The sequence below is a fragment of the Pipistrellus kuhlii genome, unplaced genomic scaffold (assembly GCF_014108245.1).
Source record: "Pipistrellus kuhlii isolate mPipKuh1 unplaced genomic scaffold, mPipKuh1.p scaffold_m20_p_1, whole genome shotgun sequence".
Taxonomy (NCBI): domain Eukaryota; kingdom Metazoa; phylum Chordata; class Mammalia; order Chiroptera; family Vespertilionidae; genus Pipistrellus; species Pipistrellus kuhlii.
In genome coordinates, this window is record NW_023425404.1 from 123,304,572 (window position 1) to 123,322,458 (window position 17,887).

The 17,887-nt window shown below is 42.2% G+C and overlaps 1 protein-coding gene and 1 long non-coding RNA gene across 2 annotated transcripts in view; both read left to right on the forward strand.

Moving 5' to 3' along the window:
- The first annotated feature begins 2,176 nt into the window (after positions 1 to 2,176).
- LOC123653266 overlaps positions 2,177 to 17,887 on the forward strand; it is a 35,481-nt gene continuing 19,770 nt past the window's right edge. Inside the window, exons 1-2 of the long non-coding RNA XR_006742973.1 lie at positions 2,177 to 2,677; positions 5,529 to 5,611. This is a non-coding gene — a long non-coding RNA (uncharacterized LOC123653266). The remainder of the gene's footprint in view (positions 2,678 to 5,528; positions 5,612 to 17,887) is intronic.
- Positions 2,651 to 3,452, forward strand: LOC118702304 (malignant T-cell-amplified sequence 1). The gene has a single exon (XM_036408141.2). It carries the CDS (start codon positions 2,761 to 2,763, stop codon positions 3,304 to 3,306), a length of 546 nt encoding a protein of 181 aa, XP_036264034.1. The 5' UTR covers positions 2,651 to 2,760; the 3' UTR covers positions 3,307 to 3,452.

Consider the following 17,887-nt stretch of genomic DNA (forward strand, 5'->3'; position numbering starts at 1 on the left):
AAGAATTTACATACAGAAACTAGAGCTTAGTGTCCTCTTTATGATAGACAGCAAACAGATGCTTGTGGGCCAAGAAAAAATTTACCCTGGAGAAGTTACATTGTACAGAATTGAGCATGATTTCAGATAAAAGGATTGGCTTCAAAAAGATTTTTCATTGATACACTTTTAGAGTCTTTTGTCTACAATAGCTTCATTAAAAAAAAACAAAAACCTTTGGGCATTTCTTTGATAGCCAGTTCCAAATCAGTTATTTCTGGATTAAACTAGTAGTTATCTACAGACAGGTCACCCTGGTAATTCTAGCCAATAATGACTTTTCATCCTTTGAATTTCTATGACATTTTTGTTTAATTGGCTTACACAGTAGTAAATTCATACATAAGAACAATGGGACAAGCACTAAGAAGAAAAGAAAAGAATCACCCGGTAAGAGGTAAGCACAAAAAACTCATACGTAACAAGCAAAGGTTAGCTACTTGTAAAATAATCAGAGATGTATCTGGAAAGGTGTGACTATTCACAGGTTCAAATGACTGAATTTCTTATAATAATATATATACACACACAGGTAGATAGAGAACCTAGAGTGAAATCTCAGGAAGGCAGATCAGAAACTCAGCCATAAATAGGAAAGTTCAAATCTAAAGCCAGTTTTACTTTCTCCTGTGTAGAAATTTTTTAATATTCAAAAAACCGTTTTTATGTTAATTAAATAATTAAAACCCAATTGTTCTGAATATTAATTCAAGCAATTCTCACCCTCACCCCCAGGAGACGGGTATTCTTGTTAATCACACATTCATGATGAATAAACTGAAACAGACAAGTTCAGCAATTCTCAGGATTCTAAGTGATGGAGCAGGAGTCTTTCCTGGGTTCCAGGGTCAGTACACATAAACACCCCCCTCTATGCTGCTTCGTTTAAGATGGTGTACCTTTGTGATGGTTATTTTTTGTGTCAATGTAGCTGGTCCGAATATTTGGTCAAACATTATTTGGATGTTTCTGGCTAAGGTTAACATATTAATTGGTAGAGTAAAGCAGACTGCCCTCTCTAATGTGGACAGGTATCATCCAACCATTTGAAGGCCTGAATACAAAAAATTAGCTGACTTTCCCTAGTAAGAAGATATTCCTTCTGCCTGATGGCTTTTGAAGGGGGACATTGGTCTTTTTCTGACTTGGACTCAGCCTAGAATTTACACCATTAGCTTTCCTAATTCTCAGTCCTTTGGACTCAGAATGACACCACTGGCTCTCTTGAATCCAGCTTGAGTGTTAATTTTGGGGCTTCTCAGCCTCCATAATTGTGAGCCTATTTCTTATAATTAACACACACACACACACACACACACACACACATAAAGAACCTAGACTAATACAGATTTTTGCCTTGAGAATGGGGCAATTACACATGACATCCTCATGTGCTGTGAGCTCACAAGAATGGGGATATGATATCTTTCCACTATATATCCAGAACTTATTTTAATTCCTGCTGCAGTACACTCCCCAGGTTAAGCATATTTACTGGGGAGAAGTGTCCAGATAGCAAGCATTTGCCTTTATTCTTTTTATATAGCACTGTCAGGGAAAGAAGGGGTCAGATCCTGGGGAAGAGGAAAGTATTATTTTATGCATGTATCAGGTACTCAGTGTGTACATAGTATTTAGTATGAAACAGATCTTGTGCTAGGTGAAAGAATACAGAGATAAAATACACAATTCCTGCTCTCGTGGACCTCTCCCTTCTTAGGATGACAAGTAAAATCAATATGGATAGAACCAATTAATCTTAAAAGGGTAGGCACCTAATAAATGGAGCTTCAAAAGACATGACACCAAAGCTGATAGAGCTAAGCTAAAGGGCAAATAGAACCATAATCATAATCTCAATATGCTGGTCAGTAACTGATAACAGATAGCAGGTAGCAAATCAGTAAGGAAAAGGAACACCTGAACAACTTTCTCCACCAAGAGGGCAATACCGGCCGGTACAGAGCGCTGAAACCAAACAAAGCTGCATCTTCTTTTCAGGAGCACCGGGAACACTCACCAAGACGGACCGTGTACTGGGCCGTAAAATGAGTTTGGATTTGCTTAAAACGATTGGAACCCAACAACATTTGCATCCTCTCTGGCCGCAAAGCGACAAACCCTCCACTCCGAGTGCAGGCGGTTAAGAACTCAGAATGGACAAGGTCGCCTTCAGCGGCAACGGGAAGGAAGGCGTGCAATTACAAGGACCTGAGCGCCATGACGTCAAACAGCGCGACGGCAGAGAAAGATTGTGAGCTACGCGGAAGAGGAACACAGATAGGTCTCGACCCTTAGTAGTGACGTATGAGGAGAGGCGTGTCAGCCGGGAGGCGTCCCGTGGTTTCTGGCGCGGGTAACTGGATGGGTTATTCGGGTTCCCAATAATATAAACAAAACACAGAGACCGAAACGAGAAGCATCGCTCTAACTCGTCTTCCCTCTCAAGCCGCCCAGTTACCAAACACTTTGGCGGGGGCTCCACCGACCAAAACAGCCGTAGAAAGCACGACGGCGTCAGGAGGAAAGGAAATCGGTTTTACGGCAAGCCGTAAAGTAGGGTCGACGGTGAGCTGTAAAGCACGTTCTTTTCCGGTTCACGACAGCAGCCGCGACCGTCTCTGCCGGCCTTCCTCCGGTAAGCGCCTCTGCCGATCCTCGTGAATTCTGTTCTTTCCTCTTTCGGGCCCTTTCCTACTGTCGCCCCCGCCACCTTGGATCATGTTCAAGAAATTTGACGAGAAAGAAAACGTGTCCAACTGCATCCAGTTGAAAACGTCAGTTATTAAGGGTATTAAGAACCAGTTGATAGAACAGTTTCCAGGCATTGAACCATGGCTTAATCAAATCATGCCTAAGAAAGATCCGGTTAAAATAGTGCGGTGCCACGAACATATAGAAATCCTTACCGTAAACGGAGAGTTACTATTTTTCCGACAAAGGGAAGGGCCTTTTTATCCAACGCTAAGGCTACTACACAAATACCCATTTATCCTGCCACGACAGCAAGTTGATAAAGGAGCCATCAAATTTGTGCTCAGTGGAGCAAATATCATGTGTCCAGGCCTAACCTCTCCTGGAGCCAAGCTTTACCCTGCTGCAGTGGATACGGTGGTTGCAATCATGGCAGAAGGAAAACAGCATGCCCTGTGTGTTGGAGTTATGAAGATGTCTGCGGAAGATATTGAGAAAGTGAACAAAGGGATTGGCATTGAGAATATCCATTATTTAAATGATGGGCTGTGGCATATGAAGACGTATAAATGAGCCCCAGAAGGAAAACACTTGAGATAAATATGGACATTTACTGTGTCTGTGTTTGTGTCTGTGTGTGACAGCATGAAGAGAATACTTCTATGGTTATGCTGAGTGTATTCAGCAGATGCTACAAAAAAGTAAAGATTTGGAAAGAGTTCATGCCTGTATCTGTGTCATTGTGTGCCTGTTTGTGTGAGTATGTATGCCTGTGAATATGTCTGCATATGAGAGTGTGCATGTGTGCGCGCACGTGCGTGTTTGCAGAGGGGTAGTTAGATTTGCTCTCTTGTCTATTCAGGCTGATATATTACCTCTTGCAGAAAAATAGGTTCCTATGTTAAGAGATACAGTTGGTAGACAGACCCAAAAGTGTGAGTGAAGAATTGGGAAGAAGAAAATGACTGGAGAAGGACCCTGAACAACTCTACCAATATGAATATTTAAGAGATAAGCAGAAGATGGGAGGCCTAAACAATTTTACTGGAAGCAGAAAATCCAGTAAAAAGTATACAGATGGCATCATTGGTTATCCACCCAACAAACATTGTCGTCGTCCCCCCCCCTTCCTGGCAGAACTTTGGCATCCCTTTTCTACATGAACCGGGTAAATGCTGATTATTCTGGGTCCTCATGATGGTCTGTTTCTTAGTGAAACTGGTTAATTTATAGGTAGACATGGGTCCTATGGACAAATAGAATTTTCTCTATTTAGGAACCCTTAAAGAATATGGGTATCTTTTCTTCCTTGTCTTTGAACCAAGGAGTATGTAATCTGTATTATTAGAGGCCATGAAAAGATGTCTGGGAAAATTTTTTAGACTTTTAAAAAAGATATTTATTGTTGAAAGTATTACATATGCCCCTCATTTTCCCCATTGACACCTTCCAGCCTGCCCCTACCCCCCCCACCCCCCTCACCCCTGGCCTTCACTGTTGCCTGTGCCCATGGATTATGCATATATGCATACAAATTCTTTGGTTAATCTCTTCCCACCCACCTTTGCCTTCCCCCTGAGATCCCACAGTCTGAGAAAGATTCATGGGGAGAAACTTCCTCTGAATAGACGTTGACATGTACAATTTTGCTCTTGTAACACACACACAACCTTGATTTCCAACATGTCCAACCATGGTTAAATTAAAAGTGAAAAGGAACAGTGTCCTTGATTTATGTACGGGTGATTAACAGCTATGGAGATAACATATATTGGGCATCTTGTTAAGGAGTGTGGGTAGATTATGTGAGATAATAAAATTCCCTTATAATTCCCTTACTCCCTTTTCAATTGAGGTTTCTGAAATTGAAAGCCAAAAGTATTCCAGTTTTTATAGAATGACATCGACACCCAACTGAAAAATTAAAGGAGGATAAAATAGGTCAAGTGAAAGATCATCAGTGACTTTTGTATGAGCTGTTTTGGTGTAATTCTATTAATGCAAGATAAATTGCAGTAGACTTAGGGGTGAATGGAAAGTTAGAAGCTAGGATGCAGAAGTTTAGACTTCATGTTACTCCCTACAGAAGTTTGGTTGTGAATTAAAATAAATTGATATAGAGGAAGGTTATAATTAAGATATTTTGTTTTGGAGTTTAGGTTATTTTGCTGCTGTTATTGTTTTCTTTTTTTCTTTTTTGTTACATGTTTGTTAATGAGATTTCTCAGTATGTTTATATGCTGAGGGGAAAGATTCACTAAGAGAGGGAATACTCGCCCTGGCCATTGTGGCTCAGTTTGTTGCAGCAGCATCTTGTACACTGAAATGTCGCAAATTCTATTCCCTTTCAGGGCATATACCTAGGTTGTGGGTTATGTCTCCAGATGAGGTGCATGCTGGAGGAAAACAATCAGTGCTTCCATTGTTTCTTCTCTTCTTCCCTCTCTTCCTTCCTCCCTCCCTACTCCCTCCTTCCTTTTTCCTTCCCTCCCTCTTTCCTCCCTCCCTCTATCCCTTCCCTCTTTCCTTCCCTCCTTCCTTCCTTTTTTCCTCCCTCCCCTCCCTTCTCTCCCCTCTCCTTTCGTTTCTCCAGTCTAGCCTCTCACCTCTCTCTCCCTCCCCTTCCCCTGTCTCTAAAAGAGGTGGAAGGACAGCCTTTTACCCTTATGTGGATTATCTTTTTTTCTCCATAGTGTTGTAACAATTCTTAAGCCCTTTTCTGAAGAACACTTTTTTCCTCAGAGGATTAGGGCTTTAGCCCCTATTAATTCTTCACCTCAGTCAACTCTATTTAGTCTGGGCATTGGTGGATACCCATGGAGGCCCTTTAAACTTCTCATAACAGTGTTCTGGAGCATCAGTGACTCTGACAGTCAAGGTAAGCAACCCTACAATTCCGATACTTTATCCTAACCAATTATCTCCATCAAAAAATTGAAAGAGGAACTCCGTGGATCTATTCTAAGCTTTCTTTCAGGTCTGTGCACACAACCCTATCTTCGATTCCTTCCTGGTTCACATTGACCCTAGCTAAAGAGTAATATGACTGTGACTACCGAGTCACAGGATCTCCAATGCTGAATTTGGTACTATTCCCATGGAGGGCTTTGGAGAGTTTGTTTATTGAGAGGAACAGGCAGCATTGATTCATATTGAGAAGGCTCAGTCTTCTCTGCAGGTTCCTAATGCCCATTCCCCTCAACTCCTGCCTCAGCTGCTTTAGAACAAAGCTCAGGGAACTAGACCAGTACAATGGGACAGGAATGAAGATGACCAGCCATCCAATTTGCTGGATTGAGGTGGTTCCTGGAATCCTGAACTTCTAGTGGAAAAATCAGGAAAGTCCCTCAGGAAAGTCTGGGCATGCAGGTATGAGCAGCTCACTCTAGGACAGTGGTTCTCAACCTTTTTGATGCTATGACCTTTTAATACAGTTCCTCATGTGGTGACCCCCAACCATAAAATTATTTTCGTTGCTACTTCATAACTGTAATTTTGCTACTGTTAGTGAATTGTAATGTCAATATCCATGTTTTCCAATGGTCTTAGGCTCTACAGCAGCGACCCACAGTTGAGAACTGCTAGCAGGATTGCCGAAGACCATCGGAAAACACAGATACTTATGTTATGATTCATAACAGTAGCAACAAAAATAATCTTATGGTTGGGGGTCACCACAACATGAGGAACTGTATGAAAGGGTCCACTCCTCTAGGAGGAGCTTAAACTTGACTGCTGCTGTGCAGAGGCCTGATTCACCCTTCTACTTTGTCCTATGGGGAGAGCAGTACTGGGTGTAGGGTTGGCAAAGAGTTTTAAGGGCAAAAGCAAAGCCCCTGAGTCCATATGCTTGGGAAGGGGTGTCAAATGAAAAAAACGTCCCTGGTTGCTCCAACCATTCACAGGCTAGCTTCTGCCACCTTTGAGTAGCAATGTAGGCATCAGAGCCTCCTGTGGCTATTACAGCCCCTAATGCGCAGGTGTGAAATACTTGGTCTGTGTTACCGTGATGGGAAGAAACACCTGAATTCAACTGATTGGGTTTGAGAAAAATCCACAGAGAAAGAAAAAGTGGTAAACTATCAGCTCACTGAGTAAGAAATACATAACTAAAGTAATTAAATTTATAGTTAAAATTCTTCAAAGAAAACTCCAGACTTAGAAAGTTTCACTGGTGAATTCTACCAAATATTTAAGGAAGAAATAAATATTTTACAGAATTTCTTCTATAATAAAGAAGTTTTTAGGACACTTCCTAGTTCATTTTATGAGGAGAGCATTACCCAAACACCACAACCAAAGTCATCACAAGAAAATAAGAGGACAGAGCAATAGCCTTCGTGATTGTAAACATAAATATCCTTAAAAAATATTGGCCAAGTGAGTTCAGCAATATGTAAAAATGGTAAATTGTGGGTTTTATTCTGGAAATGGAAGACTGGTTCAGTAGTCAAAAATCAATCGTATAATAAGCCATTTGTAAGGAAAGGATATGGACATTTCATTAGATGCAGAAAAAAAATTTGGTACAGTTCAATATTCATGCAATAAAAGAAGTCTTCCTCAACCTGATGAAATAGTCTTCCTCAACCTGATGAAATAGATGTATAAAATACCTACAGCTAACTTTTATTAGTGAAAGACTGAATGCTTTCTTCCTAAAATTGGAGCAAGACAGCAAGGCCCCCAATAACTACTTTTATTAGTCACTGTAGGTAGTACAATAATGGGAGAAGAAATAAATAAATACCGCTTGAAAAAAAATACTGTCTTTATTCACAGACAACTTAATTGTCTAAGTTGAAAAACCCGAAAGAATTTATAAGGAAAGCTATTAAAATAGTAAGTGAAATTAGCAGATCAATATTTTAAAATCAAGTGCACGTCTGTATGCTAGCAATGAGCAATTGAAAATTGAAATTGGTATATAGACCGTTTTCAATAGTATCAAAACACTTTAAATTATTATGGATTAGTCTAACAGAATATATGCATAATCTGTATGTGGACACCACAAAAACATGTATGAGAGAAGCGCCAATTAAAGGAGACCTTAATGAACATAGTAGTGTGTTCTTTTCATGAATTGGACAACTCAATAATGTGATAATGTCAATTCTCTAAAAATTAATGCATAGATTTTTAAAATATAGCTTGAATAAATGTCACACTGGATTTTAAAATAAAAAGTGACAAACTATTTCCACAATTTTTATGGCAACTCAAACAGAATAGCCCAAGCCATTTTTATTATTTATTTATTTATTTATTTAAAAATATATTTTATTGATTTTTTACAGAGAGGAAGGGAGAGAGATAGTTAGAAACATCGATGAGAGAGTGTCATCGATCAGCTGCCTCTTGCACACCCCCTACTGGGGATATTCCCCCAACCAAGGTACATGCCCTTGACCAGAATTGAATCCCGGACCCTTCAATTCCCAAGCCAACGCTCTATCCATTGAGTCAAACCGGTTTCGGCAGCCCAAGCCATTTTTAAAAAGGAGAAGAAATTGGTAGGTTCCCACTACCTACTTCCAAGGCTTATTACAAAGCTAAGGTAAACATGTCAGTGCGGTATTAGCAAAAGAATGGATACATGAATCAAAGACCAGAGAAAAGTCCAGAGATAGAGCCACTAAATGTTGTTGATTGATTTTCTACAAAGTTGTAAAGGTAATTCAGTTGAGGAAAAACAGTTTTTTCAACAAATGGTCCAGGGGACTTCCTTATGTAAAAATACTGAACTTAAAAACAAAACAAAAAAACACTGTACTTTGCAATGTAGACAAAAATTAACTCAAAATGGATTATTAACCTAAATCTTAAAATGCATCAAATTTCTAGAAGTAAACATAGGAGAAACACTTTGTGTCTTTGAGTTCAGAAAAGATTTCTTAGGCTTAACACCAAAAGCACTACTCTTAAATAAATAAATGAATAAATAATTTAAATAAAGGTGATGGAAAAAATAAAATAATTTTAAAAAATAAAAATGGAAAAACTGAGTTTTGAAAGGCACTATTATTATAAAATGAAAAGTAATCAACTAAAAAAATAACAGCAAAACATTAAATAATTAATTATTAGCATTCAGAATACATAACAAACTCAAAATTCAATAGTGAAGAAGCAGGAACAATTGAAAAAAGAATGGCTGAAAGTTTTGAAAACTCACTTCACCAAATAGGATATTTAAATAGCAAATAAGCACATAAATAGATGCTCAACAACTCTAATCATTAGAGAAATTCAAATTAGACCACAGTGAGATACCCCTGCATATTTGTTAGAATGAATAGCAACGAAAAAGACTGGCCACATAAAGTGTTGGCAAAACCGCTGAGCAGATGGAACTCTCACCTTTGGCTGGTAAGAATGCAAATAGTATGGCCACTTTGGAAAAAAAGTTTGTAGTGGACATCTTTGTAATCCTCCCGCCCCCAACTATAAGCACATAAAGTGACATTGCTCCCATTGTAATCTATTTACCCTCTGTCAATCTTTATTTTGCTAGAAATCTTATAATGCTAAGCACATTGCTGATAATGACCAATAAGGTCTTAAAATATTACAAATTGAGCTTTTCAAATTCTGAGGATTAATGATAATGTATATTTTGGCAATTTTTTTTTTTTAACTGTGGTGCACTTTCTCATTCTTTTAAAAATCAAAGTCTACATTAATCCTAGGACTACAGTCTCCTTAGTTCATTCTCGCATGATAAACTGCAGGAAAACTTAAAAACATTTACAAAGAACATGATTGCAATTCTTGCATGCTTTTCAGCAGACCTAAATTCAGGATATAAATTATTTCCTTGAAAAATTCAGTTGGCTCAACATATTTTTGAAAGAGGAAATTCCAAGGCTTTGAAAAGCACATCTGTGTTACAGAGAAAACACTTTCTAAGCAGAACAAGTCTTTCTGACTATGCAAAATATCAAAATTTCAATTTCATGTGTTGAGATTATCTGCCTCTATAGACTTTTTCCTTCAGTCAGAATGTTTTAAAAATGTTGACAGGCAAGTCACAGCCATGTCAGAGGCTTAGCCAAATAACTATGAAAACCAAGTGCTATATTAAATTATTTTCTTAGGGCAAATAGTTCTTTTCAAAGTAAGATCTGCCATTCCCATGTGGTGAGGATTCGAGTTGAAGATGACAGGGCCTTTCCAAAGCATTTAGTATTAAATGAGAGACAAATCAGGCAACTGGAGATTAAAATATTCATTACCACAGAAGTTGTCAGGGCTGTTTTGTTGTGTGGCACAACTAAGTTGTGACTTAGTTGTTTGGAACAATGTTTTTACATATACCATGACAAACCCACAAAATTTAATATAAAAAACTATTGGAATGAAGGCTTCAAAACTTTTGAACCCTAGTGATTCTGGCCCTATCATATGCCCTTGTTTGAACCCCAATTTCATTATCCTTAAATAGAAATAAATATAATACCAACCCTACAAATACTCTTGTAGTTTTTTTAATTTATTTTTTAGCCCTAAGAAGAGGATATATTTTTATTGATTTTTTTTTAGAGAGAAAGGAAGGGAGAGAGAGATAGAAACATGAATGTGGGAGAGAAATGTCAATCAATTTCCTCCCAAACACTGGGGATCAAACCTGCAACCTAAGTAAGTGCCCTGATTGGTGAGTGAACATGAAAACTTTTTAGTGTATGGGATGATGCTCCAACCAACTGAGCCACCGAGCCAGGGCTCTTGTAATTGTTTGATGGACTATTGATAACAAGAACACATTCTTTATATTTTTAAGTGGTGATATTCTAATAATTATTAGAATATCAATAACACACCGTACTATCCCTGAGATTGTTGGGAGCTAGCAGAGTTGAGGCAAGCAACTCAGTCCTAAGGAAATAGAATTAAGTTCCTTCTAGCAGAGGTTGTGTGGTGCCCTGAGGGCTTGGCCAGAAGATAAGATTAACCTGGGGTTTAGCATCTCCTGTCTTCCTGCCTCTTTCCCTTCCTGATCCTCCCCCCTAGATAGCCCAGCCTTGGAATGTTGCACCTTGGAATGTCACACAGCCTCTGGCAATTAGTCAATCCTGTGTTGCCATACCAAAGATCCCCCTGCATAAGTGGCCCTGCCCCCCTTTGTCTCTGCTATATAAATACAGCCATTTCAGAGAATAAAACTGAGGCTTGATCAGAACCTTGTCTTGCCTCCATTCTTTCCGCGTTCCTTGTTTGATTCATTCTCTTAGGTGGTTCCTGCGTGCCCCCCGTTGTTGTCCCGCGGGTCGGGACATGAGATGATGTGAGACTTAGTAATTTAAGAGGCTGAGAGCTGCTGGCTCTAGGGCACTTTATGCACCAGGCATTCTCTCAGTGTATACTTCTGTAACAAATGTATAGTTCCAGAATTTATACCTTGAAAACATTTATGTGTATTTGCTGATTTTTTTCTTCTGTATTTTAGTCAGCCATGCATTTGAGTATCTTTCTTCAACTCATATCAGTTCATTACATTGTATAAAGAGAATTCATCTGGGATAACTTCAGTTTTTTCAAAATCTGACCTAAATGCATTTGCTCAGCTAGAAAATATTTTATTGTCATGAATACTCTGTCTACATCACCCATTTTATCTTCTACTAGACACCTGGTGCATGAAATTTGTGAGGGGTGGTGTCTCTCACAAATTTGTGAGGTGGTGGTGTCCCTCAGCCCAGCGTGCACCCTCTCCAATCTGGGACATCCCGCTCACAATCCAGGACTGCTGGCTCCAAACTGCTAGCCTGCCTGCCTTCCTGACTGCTTTGCCTGCCAGCCTGATCACCCCCTAACCACTCCCTTGCCAGCCCAATTGATGTCTAACTTCTCCCCTGCCAGCCTGTTTGCCCCCAACTTCCCTCCTCTGCTGGCCTGGTCACCCCTAACAGCCCTCCCCTGCAGGGTTGATCACCCCCAATTGCCCTCCCTTGCCTGATCACCTACAACTGCCCTCCCTTGCAGGCCTACTCCCTCCCAACTGCCCTCAGCTGGCCATCTTGTGGTGACCATTTTGTGTCCACCTGGGGGCAGGATCTTTGACCACATGGGGGCAGCCATCTTGTGTGTTAGAGTGATGGTCAATATGCATATTACTCTTTTATTAGATAGGATAGAGGCCTGGTGCATGGGTGGGGGCCAGCTGTTTTGCCCTGAAGGGTGTCCCAGATCAGGGTAGGGGTTCCCTTGGAATGTGAGGTGGCCTGGATGAGGGGTACATGGTGGTTTGCAGGCCAGCCACACCCCCTGGTGACCCAAGCAGAGGTCCTGGTATCTGGAATTTCTTTACCTTCTACAATTGAAACTTTATAGCCTTGAGTGGAGACTTAGGCCAGCAAGGGCAGGTGGAAAGCTTGCTTCCTCCATTGCCTGGGGAATCCAAGCCACCCTCCTGCTCTCTGTGGCCATAGCCATCTTGGTTGGGGTTAATTTGCATACTCACTCTGATCAGTGGGCGTGGCTTGTGGGTGTAGTGGAGGTATGGTCAATTTGCACATTACTCTTTTGTTAGATAAGATTCTGTTTATTTTGAGCATAACTTTACTAGGTGGCTAGGTAAGTTCTGATTTTAGGAACCATTGCAGCCCACCCCATCCCCTTTCCCTTCCAAGCAAAGAAACATAATGTTCTGTAGGCTGGTGTGTATGGAAAAGGCCTGTGTGTGCTCTTGTACATGTGTTGAGTTGAAGAAATAACAGGACAGCTATGAGGAAAGCTGTAACATTCAATTTTAGATTTGCATGTGAATTTGAAGATAGATGTTTTAAATTAAGGTGTAGTTTTGAGTATCCTCGATGCACACTTATTATTTCTTTGCTTTTAAAGGAATCACTTTCCAAGGCTTATCTACTCTGATAGTTGTGTTGTTTGGGCCTACTGATTCTCTACTTCCCTCTTTCTTCATAAATGCACCTAGATTTTTGTCCCAGAATTTTCCCACCCCTCAAAATCGGTGTGTTCCAGGTCTGAGCTCCTCAGTGCAATCCTGCCCTGCCCCCAGCCTCATTCAAACACATTATTTTAGGGATTTGGGCAATTACTCCTATTTGGTGAGGAAAACTGGGCAGCAGGCTTGGTGCCAGCAAGCAGATTGCAAATCATCTGTTCGAAGCCCAGTCACAATGGGGATCAGATCCTGCAAAATAGAACATGCAGAATAGGGCTCTGATGCAACTGCATCTTTAGACCTTACACGTCCATTACTTTCCTTTAGAGCTTCAGCCAATTTGATTTGTAGCCCACAGATTACATTTTTGTTGCATTGATACTGATACGTTTGCTAATTAATAGATCCTCCCTTCCTCCAATTGATGGACGGATATAAACTCCACCTACAGCCAGACATTCCTGAGCACTGAACCACCAATCAGCACCTGCCAAATACCCTAAGCCCCCGATTCTTAAGTCCCTAGGACCCTAATCACAGGCCTTATATGAAACCACCAATCAGCGTGTGCTGAGTGCCTTAAGCTCCATCCCCTCTCTTTTCTCCCCTTAAAAGGTGCATGAACCCTGGCCCTCACTCTATTTCCTCTTTCTCCTCTGGAAAGCAGCTGGCAGTGGTACTCTTCTCTTCAATAAAGCCTGTGTCCTGGCATCCCAGTCTACCCCCGCTTTCATCTTTCACACTGGAGCCGAAATCTGGGTGAATGTGGACAGTCCTCTGCCCCTGCTCGGTGGCATGGTCCTGAGAGGTGTTCTGACCGGGCCTATCAAACCCTGCCGTACCAGGACATGTGGGAAGCTCATCACTTTCTTACCGGTAGGCCTCAGGGACCTTCCCTCAGAATTTTCCTGTCTACTCGGTTACGCGTTCTACATTGTACGAAAGCCCAGGTGCCTGGCAGGGAAAACTCTGCTCTACTCCACGGAAAAGGTTTCAGGGTGATGACTTGGGACCTTTTCTCGTCTCTTTCTCTACAGGTTGGCTAAGGGAAAAGGACACTTCTTATTCCCTTCCCAACTTCTCGGTGGCCCTTTCCCTCCGGTCTTGGGAAACTCTCAATCCAAACCCCCTAAAAAAAACGGCACTTTCAATTCTAATCTGGCTACATCAAACCAAAAAAAGCTCATTTAAAATGGCACTTTCGATTCCAATATCCTTCACCAAACCGCCTTGTAAAACGGCATTCCAATATCCTCCGAGATCTAGATAATTTTTGCCACCGGACAAGGAATCCTCAGAGATTCCTACGAACAGGCTTCTCTCCTCCCACACCCTCTTGCTTTCCCCCCTTGCTTTACTCCTCATGTTCCACCATGAGATCCTCCTCTGGAAGTCCTCTCTGCCCTCTCAAACCCCTTTCTCTGTCCTCTGACTCTTTAGACCCAGTGGATCATTCCTCTCCATGTGTCTCACTCCCATCACTTCCTTACAACCCTAAACCTGTCCCTCTCTAAAAAAGCACTCTTTTTCCCAGGTCAGTACCGGAGTGCAGGAGTCTTTGGCAGACTCTGGTTGTAGTTTTAACATTTTTTCCCCCCTTTACACACACTGGTCCTGCCCACTGCCCAGGGCATCAGCGGCTGCGGCAGCAGCTACAGCAGCGGTGTAGCAGTGGTGCTTGCACACCCCTCCCTGTGCAGTCCCTCAGGATCCCGCCCTTGTAGGGTGGGGCATCCCTACCTCTGAGAATTCTAACCGCACCCTGTGGCCTCCAGCAAAGGAATTCACAGGTGGCTGGCCATTTTCCTTCTCACTCTGATCTTTCTCAAATTGAAAAATGCCTAAGCTCTTTCTCTTTAGACCTCTTAATCAGAAGCTGCCTTTTCCCCAGTCCCTGAGAACTCAAATCCTGAGAACCTGAGCTCCAGACAGCCTTTCCCATCTAACAATCATTCTCAGGCCCAAAGACTGCCTTCCTCAACAGCTTCTTCTATTCCCAGTCCACTCTACCCCCGAGGGAGGCAGCAGTATCTGAGGGCGTAGCCTGAGTCCACATTCCATTCTCTATGTCCATCCTCAATATTGAGAGGCATCTCAGGTTTCTTTTTTCACTGACCTGAGCACCTTTACTCCCGCAACATACTCCGCAAATTTCAAAAATAGATGCAGGTCCATAAACCCCTCAAAAAGACCACATTAACCTGACCTGTAAGGTCTTTAATAATAGAGATAAGGATACCCAGATCCAACAACAAGGCAAGATCAGGCCAAGGCTGAGGCCCATTAGGATGCCTTGCAGCTCCTAGCCACCACTCTCATAAACCCCAAACGAAGTGCCGGTCCTCCAACCAAGAGTAAGTCTGGGGCTAAGCCTCCTCTGGGCCTAAGCTTCAAATGCAGCAAGGAAAGACACTGAGCCAAGTCCTGCTCAAACCCGACACCCCCGCCTGGGCCCTGCCCAAGGTGCGGAAGGGAAGGCCACTGGAAATCAGACTGTAGTCTGGCTCCTCTGGGTCAGGCCTCAGCCAGTCCAGCATGGCCACCCTCTGGATCTGGTTTGGAGATTCCAGACCTCCTGGGACTGGCCACCGAAGAAGCTGCCCAGGCCCTGACAGGGCCTCACACACTTATATCACCAGGACAGTGCCTCAGGTAATGACCGTGGTGGCAGGTAAGCTGATTTATTTTTTAATCGACACTAGGGCCACTTATTCTGCCCTCTCTAAATTCACTGGGACCCTTTTCCACTCCTCAGTCTCTATTATGGGGGTTGACGGATTAGTCTCACAGCCATTAGCCACCTCACGTCCACACTGCATCTTACTAAATTCCCCCATTCACTCTTTTCTCATTCTACCTCGGTGCCCTGCTAGGGCTACCATCCATCCCCTCATAAAATCCAGTTGTCCCAATCCACAGTCACCTGCCTCAGTTTCACTCTGGAACCACAAGGCCAAGTCATTCCTTGAACTGCAAATGCCTTATCTCCTTATCTCCTCTATCTATTGGAATAATGTGGCACAGTTTGGGACTCAAGCAGCTAGAGGCCTGGCTAGCCTGGGAATGGCTGTGGAACCTGTGCCTTCCTTTCCCCCTACCCCTGCCTTTTATTATTTTTTTAAAAATATATTATTTTATTGATTTTACACAGAGAGGAATTGAGAGGGATAGAGAGTTAGAAATGTCGGTGAGAGAGAAACATCGACCAGCTGCCTCTTGCACACGTCCTACTGGGGATGTGCCTGCAACCAAGGTACGTGCCCTTGACCATAATCGAACCCTGGACCTTTCAGTCCGCAGGTCGATGCTCTATCCACTGAGCCAAACCGTTTTCGGCTACCCCTGCCTTTTAGACATACTTAATGGAAGGTCTGAGGCATGGTTAAGTTACTCTAAGCAAGAAAGTAAGACTTCAGTCTCCAACCCTGGCAGGACAAGGTTGCTGGACACTTCTTAAGCTAAACCAGAATATTCAGTGTCTAACCTCTTATCCAGTCATCCAGGTTCCTGGTTTTCACTACTCCTTTCATTCCTTTTCCCTCCCACTTTAGCTGCAGTACAATCTCAGTCACTCATCTGTCACCTTATATGGTAGCACCATGGTGACTACTCTCTCAGCTAGGAGTGCAGAACTAGAAAAAGGAATCTCATACCCTCTAGCCCACTTCTTCTCCTTACACCTTTCAGCTTGTCTCCATGATCAGGAATTTTTCTTCCTTTGTGGGGAAAACACATCTGTCTCCCCATCAGCTGGACTCTTGTCTGTCTCTCACCCAATGTAGATGTAGCCCCAGTAATCAGTCTTTACCTGTCCCTGTAAACCATCATATCTGACACAAAAGAGGAGTCCAGATAATCCCTCTTCTCCTAACCCTCAGCATCATAGCAGGAGTTGGAACTGCTACAGGGAGCTTAACCACTGCTCTACCTACTTTGAAACCCTGTCTCAGGACTTACAAGAAACATGTGGACACCCAGCAAGAAGCAAAACTGGGAAAACAAGAACCTCACTTCCAGGGTAACCTATTCTCCCCTTTCATATTAATAGTGAGGCAACTGAGACCCCTATTCTTCCCCCCCCCCCCCCCAATAATAATATCTAGGTCTCAGTTGTATTTCAGCTCCAAGCACAGAAAAGCAGCAAAACCAGACTAGTGACGCCATGGCAGCCTCAGGACCAGCTTTTACCTCCCAAGTGACTCAACAGGATCAGTCTCAAGACTTCACCAACCAGTCTCTTGGGAAAATCATGCTGCTGTACCCACATCCAGCATGGAAAACAATACCAGTTTTTGGATATCACATACTCTATGGCTCCTCCCACTATTAGGCCCACTGGTATCTCTACTCTTAATCTTGCTCTTTGGCCCATGTCGCAGTGTTGTTTCACTAGTTTCTTGCAGAACAGAACACAGGCGTTTGCCAACCAGAAGGTGGGAGAGATCTATCTGGCACTGAATTCAGAGCCGGAACACCAGAATTTTTGAGACCCCTGGTAGATGCCCCTAACTATGCCCCCTCTCAGCTGGAAGCAGTTATGGAAGATTGACCTTCACCCCCTGACCTTGCCGGGACTCTCAATTATTTAAAATATTACCAGAAGCCTGGAATGATAGATCTTTCCTTCCTACAATTGATGGACCGACGTAAACTCCACCTGCAGCCAGACATTCCTGAGCACTGAACCACCAATCAGCACCTGCCAAATACCCTAAACCCCTGATTCTTAAGTCCCTAGGTCCCTAATCATAGGCCTTACATGAAACCACCAATCAGCGTGTGCTGAGTGCCTTAAGCCTAATCCCCTCTCTTTTCTCCCCTTAAAAGGTACATGAACCCCCGCCCTCATTCTCTTTCTCTGGAAAGCAGCAGGTAGTGGTACTCTTCTCTTCAATAAAGCCTGTGTCCTGGCATCCCGGTTTCCAGCCCACTCTGTTTCATCTTTCAGTAATATAACTGATTCATGAGGTGGAATTTAAAGATTGCACAAGATATTCAAATCATGCAGTAGCATCATATATTCCTACATGCAAGAAAGATTTTGCAATTTTATCTGAGAACTATACATTATTAGGAATCTCTAAAATCATATAGTTCAACACCTCATTTCATAAATGAGAAACTGAGGTCATCAAAAATAATTGAAATTGTCCAATTTAGTAGACTTGGATAATGACATAGGATTAAAAACTAGTTCTCTTCAGCACAGAAGTCACTTTTTCCAGCTGGAGCAATTTTCATTGTATG

What these genes read in the sequence shown, in the direction of transcription:
- LOC118702304 (XM_036408141.2), top strand. Translation starts at nt 2,761, where the DNA reads ATGTTCAAGAAATTTGACGAGAAAGAAAACGTGTCCAACTGCATCCAG.